Here is a 13,919-nt window from a genome sequence, read left to right as displayed (position 1 = left end):
CAGGCTTTTCAATATACAAGAAGTTCGGGCGACAAAACGTATAGTTCAGGCGACCGAACTGCGCAAATATAAATACTTATTTTCGAGAAAAATCCTAACTTTTAAGCACTTCAGCCACCCGAACCCTGTTTTTATCTCACCCGAAGGTGCGTCCTACCCCCTTCGAAGCTTCTAACCCTCATTTTTGCTAAAAAACTTCTAATCTAAGCCTAGATCTTGCTTCTCAAGCTCGTATTTTCAATTTTCTTTGCCCTTTACCTTCGAAATCATGCCAAAAACCAAGCAAGGGGCTCACAAACACAAGTCTTCAGGCCAAGACGACACGAAGCAAATCACCCATTGGCTCTTGACTCCGAGTGCAAAGAGGCTCTACAACGAGCATCTTCGATCCGTAGAACCCATTCTTGGTAAGGTTTTAGATATGCATTTTATGGAAGCAAATTTTCCCCATATTCTTCAGATGTTCGCTGTTTTAGGCTAGGATTGTTTCATTTCTTATCAACCCAAGGGCGTGTATCCAAACCTAGTTCGTATATTTTACGCAAACTTAGGAAGGGAAGGAAATATATACACAGCCCAAATCATGAACAAAGCAATGGCATTAACCCCACAAACGATAGCGGAGAGATTTAGAATTCCGTATGGGGAGTTTGAATGTCCAAACATACAAACCTAGTTAATGGAACAAGGGTTTACACCCCAAGAGTTTTTTTGCCCCTAATCTTATCTGAACAACCAGTTGCTTTTGGTCATCGGCCTTTGTATAGGCAGCTCACTCTTGACGCAAAGATCATTCACTTGCTTTTAACATATAACATTCTACCTAAGAGTGGTTAGAGAGACCATATTCCTATCTAGACTGTTTTGTTATGTGGTGTATTTATAAAGGCAAGCGTTTGGATCTTCCTACCCTTAAATGGATGATCACTAAAGACGAGACTAGATGGATCATACTCCCTTATGGAGGAATTCTGAACCTTATTTTTGAGAACCTAGGTCTAGCTAGTTCCTCAACTCTCTTTCTTAAAAGGAAAACCTCGGATCAATTCTCATCGACCACCATCAAGCTAATGAGATATGAGTATGTTGGAGCAATGGGTTGGATTCCCAAATATCGTCCACCTCTGAGAGATAATGTCAATGTACAAATGGAGACGGGACATGAACATGAACATAGGAATGATCCATCCCATGAAGTACCACCTACTCATTTTGGTGCTGCTACTGATCCTCCTATTTGGTTTTCTGATTATCATCGGGATATGGATGCACAATATAGTGCTATTCATGTAGATATAGATTCTAAATTTAATGCACTACAGCAGACCTTCCAATCCAATTTTAGTTCCTTTGACCAGCAACTCGCCTGAATTGAAAGCAACTCGGGTACTAATTCCTCATCCAGAGGGAAAGCTCCCATGCAAGCAAGTGTGAGTGACGAGGATGACGACGATGATGAGGAGGACAACAGTACATCCGGTGACGATGCTACTGTGGAAGATTAAATGAGAGTTGTTTGTTGTTAGAAAAGTTCTTTGAAACATTATAACTGTGGTTGTAATTTCTTCCTTCTTTTTTTTTTTTTTGTTTTGAAAACAGCTTCAACATATGATGTATGTATATATTGCTATATGTTTTATCTGAAATCATTATATATTGTGGTTGAGCAATACTGTATATGTGAACTGCATGCTGAATATTGAATGCTTGCTTATGACTTTCTGCTGATTGTCATCTTTGTGAACTGCATGCTGGAAGTTTGACGATTTTATGTTTGCTACGTATGTTTTATTGAGTATCCTTTTTGCTGATATCAAAAGGGGGAGAACAAGGCAAAATATATGTACTGATCTATATACCATGAACTGGGGGAGAACATTATGAATTTGGGAAAACAAGCAAAATGAATGGAACAATATGTATGGGGGAGAACAACATATTGAGAGAACTATATGTATGTGTACTTGCAGTGTATAATATGAGCTGAGAGAACAAGCTAAATGAATGAAAGCAAATTGCAAATATACTGCTTGAATTGAAAATATACTCTTACTGAAAATATATATGTATTGAAAACATACTTGTATTTTCCTAAGGGGGAGAATACTGAATTTTTTTAATTTGCATGATGATTATGCTTATTGTGAGGGGGAGCCTTATCAAGGCTACCTATTTTGCTCCTTATTTGTCATCATCAAAAAATGGAAGATTGTTGGCCTAACAAGGCTTAATCTCGATTTTGATAATGACAAACTAAGGAATTTAATTGTGCTTCAAGTGAGTTTACAGGTATCATAACTCACAAGCAAGATGGATCTCATTTAAAGCTTAAAAGCCATGAAGAATAAAAGCTAAATGAAGATTGGCTAAAGCTTGGATGAAGTTAAAGCTTCAAGACATGAGGACTAAGAATTTATTTCTTGTTAAATGTATTAGAAGTCTCATGTAAGTAATTCTCAATTTTAAGTTTGTTTATGAAGCTCAAAGGATAAATTGGACTTAAGAGACCTATTTCAACAACTCGGAAAAATCTTTTCAAAGTCTAAATATCTTTTCAAAAAGAATACAACAGAGTTTTGAAATAAAGAACATTGAATTTCACAAGAATCTGAACAAACTGATCTGGAATCAGTGAGTTCGGGGAATCGGACCTTGTGGTTCAGTCGACCGAATGCGTACTGCTATTGATAAAAGCCCAGACAGTGTTGGTTCCGGCAACCAGACTAATAGTTCAATCAATCGAACAGGTTCAGGCGACTGACCCTCAAGTTCAGTCGACCGAAGGGGCTACTGCCTGTTTGAAATTTAAGTTTTTAACTAGTTCGGGCAACCGAACTTCCAGTTCAGTCGACCGAAGTGCGCGATTTAAGTTACAAACAGCGCGATTTCTTTCTGTTTTAAAAAGATATTGTTTCCAAACTTCAGGAAAACGATCAGATTTCAAAACCCTCTATTTAAGGGGAACCCTAAACGTGTTAAAAAACCCAATCACACATAATACTCATTGATTTCAACCTTCAATCACTGTTGTGTGCCGTTCTTCACTGCTGAAAATCTTTTCTGGTTTTTGCTCTTGATTTTTCATATATTTCAATCCAGAAAACCTAGAAATCTCTTGAGCTTCATAGAATCTTATTGTTAAGAGTATATTAGTGATTTTAATTTGTACAAATCCGCTCTTTTGAGAGAGTTTCATCTTGTACGAAAATCTGCTGCTGTAATTTGTTTTGTAAACAATCGATTCAGGGATAGAAACGGCCAAGCAAGAGGGTGTTCTTGCTTGAGAGGTGTCTCTAACTACTGAAAGAAGAGAGGTGTTCCACCTACTGAAAGGAGAGAGGTAACTCCACCTTTTGAACGAAGAGAGGTAAGAAAATCCTCACAACGGGTTGCTTGAGGCAAGGACGTAGGCACATTGCCGAACCTTGTAAAAAAACTCGGTGTTCTTCTTTCCCTTTATCTCTTTAATTTCCCGCACATATTTATTGATTTTATCTGCTGTGAATGAATTAAATCTGACTTGGGAGTGGTATGAATGCTGAGGTTGATTTGTGGATATCTTGAATGATTTAAATTTCCATTGCAATCAAATGCGGTTGCAATTGCAAATTCAGACGTGATTTAATCTGCTGGGATTGATTGATATTGATTGGTTAATTGTTCAACTACAAAGATAATATTGTATGGTTAAATATCTTGTTGCCAATATTAATTTGCTGGAAAAATAATATACCTTGTCGTTTGATTTTATATTTAGGATTGTTCATTGGTATAGTTGTTCGCTAATTAGATTTCCATGTTGATTGAAATAGTTAGAGCACGTGATAAATAAGTTTTAAAATTAATCAAGTTTCTGCACGTTAAAATTTTAAAACACTCAATTCAACCCCCTCTTGGGATCACACCATCACTTTCAGTGGGGTCCTCCGGTGATAGGGTTTCGTGGGATGAGTCGTCAAAGGGTTTGTTTATGGGTGTATGGTTGGTTTTGAGAAATAAAAAGGGATGGAGGTGAATCTCGGAAGGACAGCCACATGAAATGGTGTTCTCCGACGACAGCTGAGGAGAGTAGAGTTTAGCTTGGATCACGCTTTGATATCATGTTGAGTAATTGGGTAAAATGGAAGACCTAGGTCTCTCCATCTATTTATAATATATGTGAGTGCAGTAGGAATGACCATAATACACTTACTAACTCACACTCTTTTTACTAACAAAACTTTTAACACATAATAATAATAATGCTAAAAACTAAATAACCATAACAGCCTCCAATAATACAAGTAGCATCTCATGTAGTCCTTATCTCAAAGAGCTCATTCCAAAAAAGAGACCTAGGGGGTCCTTCACCTGGACCATACAGCCTTGTGAAAATCCACTGAAAGTTATCAATCCTGATTTTGAACAAACAAGAGACTAAGTAGGAGTTTATGGAGTGTTCCAACAATTCCACCACACTAGGCTTCTACAAGACTAGTATACCCCTTGAGCTACCTACTACTCCAAGGGATATCCAATCACAAGCATCTCGACCCAAAGTTCATGATCAAGGGCTGCTCCACTGTCTCCACCTAAGTTTCTTGCAAGCACACCACATCACACCTCCAATCCTTAAGAAAGGACTTGATTACGCTCCTCTTAGCTTTGTCATTAAGACCCCTTGCATTCCAAGAAATGATTTTTCTTAATGTCATTTAACACAGAGGCTCCTGCTATTGCATGCCTCTTCCATTTCTAAGCATCCTCTTGTTTTCCCATAGTTCACTGTGCATTCTAAACGCTTTAATTCCCTATTAGTATCCAACTTCCTTATGCTTCCCGCAGGATTTTTGTGATTGCTTCCCATATCCTCTCTTCTCTTTCTTTCAATATCTTCAAACAACTTTAAGGCTCTCTCAAACCCTTCGAGAGACTCGCCTATGGTATAAGATTTCAACTTCGAAAGGACCCAAACAAATAGTTGCTTATGAATGTTGTCTGAGTTCAAGTCATTCAAAGTTTCAAAATTGGGCCTATCAACCAAATCCTCAAAGATGGGATTGGCACCCAATGTCATAATCAATACTAGGGGCTGGGACAAGGGCTAGCATTCCAATGTCATTTGGAGAATTAGGAGGTTCCTACTCCAAAACCATATCCTCTCGAGTCTTAGTTGCTTGTGGGGGGAGGGTGGTCCCGTAGGGGGGCATCCATCCCAAAGTGGACTAGCTTTCTGGCAGCTTCAAAAGGAGCATCATAAAGCTTAAAGGGAGAAAAAGAGTTGGGATTGGACATTGAGCAGTCAAGTGGGATTGCAAGGCCAGCTTATCTGTATCTCCAAGTTAAGGTCCACACCCTACATCCTCAAATGAGACAAAGGTTTTGATACTGCCTTTATCAAACTTGAGGAAATCCAAGAGTCACCTACATCACTGCTCTTCTCCCCCACAACACTCGCAAAGGATCGTAAGCGCTTACTCACCTTCCCCCCCAGCTGTGGGTCGTGTCAAGCCACCACTCAATAAAAGACTCAAAGGCTTGCCACAATAAGGGCAAGGGCACACTAAAGCTAAACTGATGAGAATCAATTCAAATCCATTAAGGAGGCCATCAACCATTTCTCCTCCCGCTGAAAGACTAAAGATATTGGGCCTCTCTTTGTAGGAGCAAAAACATGGCATCCCCAACTCGGCTACCGAGGAGGGGATCTTCATCCATCCCTTGGATTCAAACCCCTCCGGAAATGCAAGGGTTCTCGAACCACCACTGTTGGTCTCTATAAGGGCAAGGTAGTTCCCATACTTTGAGTTAAACTTCAAAGTGAAGGTTCTATCCTTGTTCCTTGTTTGAAAAAACCAATAATTCGACTAGGTTATGGATTTCTTCAAAGCCCAAAATTCTTTCCCAAGATTCAAGAAACTATTTGAATTCAACCAACTCTAGGAAGATGGAGATCCTTCTTCGCCTGTGGTATTCTGTGATTCAAAGCAAATCAAAACTTCCCCCTTCTAAGACAAAGTCGAAAGACTTCCTTTCAACCACCACAATGCGCTTCTCATCCCTCAGCATCATGACGAGATAGGCAACAAACAAAAACCAAGCCAAAGAAACCAACGGACCAGAAAAGAGTTGCAAGATTGAGGAACAGAGAGAGAAAGAACAAAGAGGAGGACCCAAGACTAGATGAACAAAGGACTGCTCAACTAGGTCTGGTGGGAGGAACACGCCTACTCAAGTGTGGGGGGAGTCATGGCTAAACGAGGATAAGGAGAGGACAAGGGCTTGAGGCAAGAGGAAAAGTAGAGGGCTGCTCGAGCGAGAGGGGAATTAGCATAATGCTATTTGGTTTAATTCTAACTTCCCAAAATATTCCTTTATCAGTTGTCTTGCAAATTTAGACGGGCTTCCTACCATGGATAGATTGTTTGATTGGGGGCAACCTCATTTTTCCCTCTATTTATGTCGCTATCACTCTCCAGGGAACAAGAACCACTTTTTTTTTTCATCTATGATATCTCCAAAGAAGTCTTCTACAAAGCTACATCATCTAAAAATGGCCCAAGGATCTTTCCAATTGGAATGAGGAGATTAATATGCTATCTTCATTGGATAATATTTATTGAAATGTCATTAAGTTGCTACAAAATGCTGCCATTTATAATGTGTGCAAGGCTCAAAATGCTCACTTATTTGAGAAAATCCTATTAAAGTATATTTGAGTGTTCATAACAATCTTCTTGATGTTAGATGTAGCCATGTAGGTACTATGCAGCAAGAATTTTATAGTTCTTGATGGTTGTTTTGTTTCTTTCACGTGTATTGTCTCTTTATCTTGTATTGTTTCTGCCTCTTTGAACTAATATATTATCCTTTTCTTCCCAAAAAAATATAGAATAATTTTATTACTTTATTAGTTATTGAAGGATATGTGCAGAATTTGGAAGTAAAATGAGGATATTTTTCGGTAGAAAAATATACCACCCAAATTCCAAAGCAATGAAACCACAATTCCAACGGGAGAATGGCCATTCTAAAGGAATAGCTATTCCACCTATATCTTGGGCACCTGGCGACTACACAACAGAATGAAAAGGGGACTGGACTTGTGATTCCATTCCACTAAATCTTGATGAATCAAATACCACATAAATGAAAGGCCTCCCAATTTAGGAATGATTCTTCTGCAAATTTAAATATGCACATCAAAAAAAGTATAATAAGTAAGAGGGGAAAAATGACATTTGGGATCAACGATTCTGCCTATAGTACTAGTACGAACACAAGCAATTTTGAAGAAGAGAACTAGATGAGTAAAACATTATGACTTACCTTTGAGGACCAGTGACTTTGTATTTATGAACAGGAAGAGCATTTATCTCTTCCTCACTCATTGAAGGAGCAGCAGAAACATTGTCAAGATCTAGTGCTCTTAAAGCTTCATAATCTGAAAATACGAATGTGTGTACATACATAGAAATATATAAATAAAAAACTCTTCCTTTGAACCATGCCAAGATGATAAAAAGAAGCCCAACAATCAACTTCTTATAGTTAACCAAGACAAGCCATGAAGCCTATACAGCTATCAAAAAATGCAATCTATCACCATACCAAGGTCATCAAATTCCCGGTCAAGAAGAGCAAGCTGGAGCCTGAGGCCTTGCAATGGTCCTCTTGTTGCAAGTGCTATAGAGGGTGGCATATGGAATCGCAATTCAGTATGACCAAGAAGGTTGCTAGCTGCCACAGACTGAGCCTGGGCCTGAGCTTGAAGTTGCTGACAAGTTGCATACATACGAAGGCTTGTTGCCATAAAAAAGACACCAAGAACCAGCCAAATCTACAAAAAAAGATTCATGAGAAGCCAATTAAACTGCTTAAGAAACAACATAACCTCCGACATGAGACCAGAGATTATGCTACAATTTCAAACTTGTCGGAAGAGAGTACCAGAAAGTTGGGTGACAACTGGTGCGAGTTTAATATCATGAATAGCAAGAGAACTGTTGCACCAGACAAGTACTATAGGGATTATAAGTTCCAAAGAAGAACACTCAAAATACTTAACAAAAATAACTCATAAGAACCAAAAAACTAACAAACAATTAAAGTACCTGTAACAAGAAATGCTAGTGAGTTGGTATTTGACCGAGCTGCATGAACACGCTGGGGCATAGAAAAAACAGTATCTTAGCATGTAAACTTATACGAACAATTCATATACGTCTAGCATTTGGTACCATAGCACAAATAAAGTAAAGAAAGATACAAATGCACGCCGCTCAGGAATAAATCCCGGAAACCCATTTTCGATATCAGCCCTAGTCCCTCGGAAAACAAAACTCATGATTGTAGTCGTTTGCAGGAGGTTTCTCAGAACTAAATCAGCCAAGCAATATATGTAATCTTCAATAATCTGCAGAAATTGTAAAGTGGGTGAGATACCGAGTACGCCCGACTTTAAGACAACTCAAATTACGCCATACATAATTCCAATCTCAAATCACAGAAGGCAAGACATAAGCCTACTCATGAATTACCGCTGACAAACAAGTAAAGAAAATCACATAATTAAAAAAATGAAAAACAAACAAACAAACATAATTTCCATGGCTCCGCCATTAAAAACATAAAGCAAAAACAAATGGTGTATTGAGCAGAACAATCAACAACCAGGCACAAAACAAACCCTAAAATTCACAATCCAATGCGAAAAAGAAAACAAAAGATTCGCTGCCTAGTTGCTCCAATCACATATAATATACTCCTTCAAATTGTCACAAAATTACAAAAAGAGTGACCTTAAGCCCTAGGCTGCAAAATTTTTTTAATGTACAAAAGTCACGTAATTTGCAATTTCAACATTGAACAATAAACTGATTTGATCTCACCAAAAAGACAAATCAAACGAACACGGACAAATAACTGTGCCAAACTTTAAAAGCGTGTATTAAAAAAGGAGAATGACTTACAAAATCGGAAGATTGATAAGCGCAGGAGAGAAAAGAAGGAAGAGAAAGATAGCGACTAGAGCTCCAGATCGATCAATCGAGAGAGAGAGAGAGAGAGAGCGGGTTGGAACCGCGGAGCTCTCTTTCTTCTTCCCCAGAAAGCCGACGCTTTCCCCGGAGCTTTGTCGCCTTGTCGGAAGCCCGGCACTGATTTTTTTCGCTATCCAATTTCCTGCCCAAATAAAGACGGGAAGTTTGGTTACTTAATTACTTTAATTACCCTTGTAAAATTACTTTAATTTTAAGTTTTAACTCCTGTAATGAATTTATTAAAAAATAAAATTGTAATATTTGATATTGGAGCATACATTTAAAATATTTAATGATAACTTTACATATGTACAGTAACATAATTATGATAATATTTTACTAGAACATTAAAATTGACAATAATCAATGAATAATACATTTATGATAATAATCATAATAAACAGGTCATAAAAATAATTTAAATATTTATTCTTATATTGGATAATAATGATTTTATATTAAAATATTAATTAATGATAACCATAATTTTTAATAATATTTCTTATTGTAATAATCATAGTAATGAAAATAGATAACAATAGTCATTGTTTAGATAATTTTATTATTAGTAATAATAATAGCATAAGAGAATTTTGTCTCGTGAAATTTGATTCGAGCCTAAAATTTACCTAAAAAAAAATGTGGGTTTTGAATCCCATATTTTAAAAGCATCTTATAATTTTTAAAAACTTCAAAATATCTTTCATGTAAAATTCACATGAGTTTCTAAACAAGAACATCTTTTTTATAATAAATATGGTATTCACGAAAATCTATATGACAGTTAAATCTTTGCATCTTTACTGTCTTCTTAAATGTTAAGTTTGTTTTTGAAAACGAATTTTGCCAATAACCATGACCCTACCTTATTTAAGAAATTAAGAGGTGTTGAAATGGTATAAGATGAAGGAAAATGACATAAAGATTTGTATAAATAATATTTTAATTTTTTTATTTTTTTGTTCACTATTTACACTAGACCATGCTTGTATAACGAAACGTGATCCATCTCCATTCAAGCTATACAATACTTCTTTCAGCCTCTCCCAATATTCAAGTCTTATATTTTCAGCATGAATGTTCTAAACTTTAATAATTAAGATGTTTCCTAAATGACATAGATAATAGTTTACTATTAACCATGCATATGCTTAAATGAGTTTTTTATGTGGTTGTAAAAAGTAGGTCATTTGAGTTAGTTTTACTGTGCTATGCATTACTTTTAACCTTCTTCGCTTAAATGAAGTGCATTATGCTTTTAACCATTGAGTTGATATTCTCAAAATTGGAGAGCATTGATTAATATAATTCATTGAGTTTATGCAAACTCTTAGGTTAAAAAAAAAAAGGTAATTTTGATGGTACTTGCCCAAATAAAACACCTAAAATAAAGTTACTTAGAATTGAGCATTTCTAATTTATCCCTAATTTTATGCCATGGAATATGGAAATTGGATCTCAAATAATTTGGATTTTAACTTCTATAATAAAATTATTATAAAATTCAATTTTGTAATATTTGAGATAAAATTTGTATTTTAATATGATTTTTTATGAAAATAGATAAAAAATAATTATTGTCATAATAATCTTATTATTAATAGTAGTAATGGCAAAGGAGAAGGGGAAAGCTATAGATATTTTTGCCCCCTGGATTCTAATAGGAACCTAAAATTTACCTTAAAAAAGTGAGTTTTGAATACTGCTGTTTTAAAAGCATCTTGTATTTTTTTGAAAATTCAATATCTCTTTGGTGCAAATTCACATGAATCCTCAAACATGAGCATCTTATAATAATGACCACATTCACAAAAATCACTTTTGTGAGATATGTCCAGATGATGTAAAATAAAGGAAAGTCATATAAAATTTATATAAATAATATTTTACTCATTTTTTATTGGTTCATTAATTTGACACTAACACTAAAATTGACTTATGTAAGAAGAGGTAGTTCATCTCCATCCAGGCTATATGATACCATTTGAACCTCTCCCTTGTCCTGTCAATGTGAAATTTTCGAACTTTAAGAGTTGGGTTGTTGCCCAAAGGGCTTAAAAAATATTTTACTAGTAACCATATGTATGTCTAGATGAGTTTCTTGTGATTGTGAAAAAATTTGGTTACCCAAGTCAATGTTACAATATTGCGGATTACTTTTATCATTCTTTAAAGAAGTGCATTGTGCTTTATAAATATTGAGTTGATATTCTCGACATTAGGCGACATTGATTAATATGTATCATTGAATTTAAACAAGATTTTGGGTAAACAAAAAGGTAGTAATGCTTTGCAAAACATGCTTATTGTCCCTATAATTACCTACCCAAATAAAACACCTAACATAAAGTCCTCAATTTTAATTTATCTCTAATTTTGTATTATAGAGTATGAAATTTGGATCTCGAATTTGTATTTGTATGTACTTAAACAAAATTCAATATAAAATTGTATTAAGTTTCTTTCAAATTTATATTAATTTAAATCTAAATCCCAAAATTCATGTTCCAAGACACTACCTAAATATTATTTTGTTGACTCATTATGTAAAAACCTGAACCGTGATATATGGGTTTAAATAAATAAGAGAGGGATAAAATGGGAATTTGGACAGGCTTCGTCGACGAAGCCAGAGTTCGTTGACGAATGCCTTGTATCTCTTGTCGATGAAGTTCAGAGGTTTGTCGACGAGGAGAAGCTGAGGAGTCTTGAAAAAATCGGAGATCCTAGACTCGTCGACGAGAAGACTATAGAGCCTCGTCGACGAGGACCTAATTCGTCGACCAGAAGTGGCCGGGTCAAAGGGCTATAAATAGAAGTTTTCATTACTTCTCAACTAAGAAAACTAAATCCTCTCTCTCTCTCTCTCTCTCTCTCTCTCTCTCTCTCTCTCTCTCTCTCTCTCTCTCTCTGTAACACCCCGACCCCGAGGGGCCTGGGATATTAACTTTTTACTACTGATTTACAGCGGAAGCAAAATAAACTCAATTTTATTCAAACCAGAGCGCTAATTATTCATGTTACAATCATTTATTTCAAAAGAAGAAAATTACACAAACGTAAATATCTGAAATCATACTATATTTCTAATTAATCTTTATTTTTTTCTAATCCCCACCCGCATGCTTGCTAAGCCTGCTTGCTAAGCCTGATTTCCGACATGTCCTTCAGAGTTATCTGAAATAAAATATGATTGGGGTGAGACGACGCTCAGTAAGTAAATAAGATTATTATTAGTGTGTGGTCAAAATGAGCTTTTAAAGAATTTCGTAAAATAATATTTAATACTATAATTTCAAGACTGCTTTTAGAATAAACATAACTTTAAAGATTTCTGCATAAAACTTTTGTCATCAATTTCAACAGTAAATTTTTACAATCATATACTATAACTGCTAAATTAAACTTTTAACTTTAAAACTGTAAAAATATTTAATGATAAACATATACTTTTCCTTATACGTGTTCCTTAGATCGTCATTTAAGTACCAAAATGATCCTTTTCACGTAAACTTACACTTTTCCTTCAAATCATCAGTAACTTTGTACACGTAATTAAATGTGTATAAACATATATTATAAAAACCCACCCTTAGGCCTGTTTGCCGTAAGTCATGTTTACCCCCATAACTGGGTTGTGCGGTCCGAAGACTGGACTTAGCTGGCTGGCCGACCAAACTAAATCAACGTACGTAAACTTTAAGTGAGATTTTCCTTATTAAGTCCTGGACTTAAACCAGGTGTGCACTCAGGAGAAATCCACTAACATAAATAACCACTCTGTAAACAGTGTGGGTGCACTCTGATCCATATAAACTTTAAGCTGCGGTACCGAGCATCTGTAACTTTGAACTTTCGTTGCCATAAGGGGTTTGAAAATCATCTTATTATCATTTATGCAATTTAAAATAATATCGTGAAAATCTCATCTTTACTCATATTTTCATAAAAATGCAACGTAAAAATAAACTCATGCCACACAATTTTTGTGTTAAAAATATATATAATTTTATTTTTGAATAGAACGAAATGCTGAAAATTTACCCGAGGGGATTGGAACATTTCTTAACCCAAAAATAGATGCAAGTATATTAAAGATAGAACTGGTATAATTAAATATGCGTAAAAATAAACTCATAGAAATTTTGTGGAACTAAGTAACATAATTAAAATTTACGTACAAAATAAACTCGGGTATGAATTTAAAATAAAAAGAAACTAACATAATCAAAATTTACTTACCTTCTTCTTTTACCGTGTGCTACGAACACAATAACTATCTTTACGATATGAGATCGGAAAGAGTGGGTGAGTGAGAACTTACTCAAAATTCTCACTCCACCACAAATCCTTTCACTCACTAATCCTTCTCTTCCTTAGAAAATTGTTGTGAAAAATGAAGGTTGAGAGCTCCCTATTTATAGGAAAATTTTGGGGAAGAAATGGAATTTGTAAAAGTGTGGGGAGATGGGTGAAATTATAATTTTAAAAATTAAAGAATGGGCAAAGGATGGGCAAGGTATGGGTTGAGTATGGGATGGGGATGGAGGCCATGTGGGAGTGCTTGCCACCATTCCCATTAAATAAATTCTTAATTAATTACTTACCTAATTAATTAATCAATTAGTTAATTAATTATTTTATTATTTTATTATTTTTCTTAATCATTATTATCATTGTTATTACTTTTAAACTATTTTTAGTATTTATTTATTTTATTATTTATTTTTGAACAAGAATTAAATTTAAATTTTAAAAACTCATGTGGGCCCCACATGGTCTTGTGGGCCCCACACAACTTCGAAACCCGAATGGATCCTACGTAACTCGAATAACTCTTATACGATTTTATGCATCCTACATAGCTTTGAGACTCGTGTAAACCTCCATACGGCTTCG

The 13,919-nt window shown here is 35.4% G+C and overlaps 1 protein-coding gene across 1 annotated transcript in view; it reads right to left on the bottom strand.

Moving 5' to 3' along the window:
* The window catches only part of LOC131165293 (E3 ubiquitin-protein ligase SDIR1-like), a 36,208-nt gene extending 27,030 nt beyond the window's left edge, over positions 1-9,178 (bottom strand). The window contains exons 1-6 of the mRNA XM_058122949.1: positions 8,952-9,178; positions 8,249-8,395; positions 8,094-8,145; positions 7,930-7,982; positions 7,591-7,819; positions 7,309-7,423 (exon numbers count right to left, since the gene is read on the bottom strand). Of these exons, the coding sequence (XP_057978932.1) occupies positions 7,309-7,423; positions 7,591-7,819; positions 7,930-7,982; positions 8,094-8,145; positions 8,249-8,326 (527 nt within the window). The 5' untranslated portion in view covers positions 8,327-8,395; positions 8,952-9,178. The remainder of the gene's footprint in view (positions 1-7,308; positions 7,424-7,590; positions 7,820-7,929; positions 7,983-8,093; positions 8,146-8,248; positions 8,396-8,951) is intronic.
* Between the last annotated feature and the right edge of the window lie 4,741 nt (positions 9,179-13,919).

This window comes from Malania oleifera, chromosome 10 (assembly GCF_029873635.1).
Source record: "Malania oleifera isolate guangnan ecotype guangnan chromosome 10, ASM2987363v1, whole genome shotgun sequence".
In the NCBI taxonomy this organism is placed as follows: Eukaryota; Viridiplantae; Streptophyta; class Magnoliopsida; order Santalales; family Ximeniaceae; genus Malania; species Malania oleifera.
The sequence above is the reverse complement of the archived record's forward strand: the minus strand, read 5'-3'. Positions and strand labels throughout refer to the sequence as shown.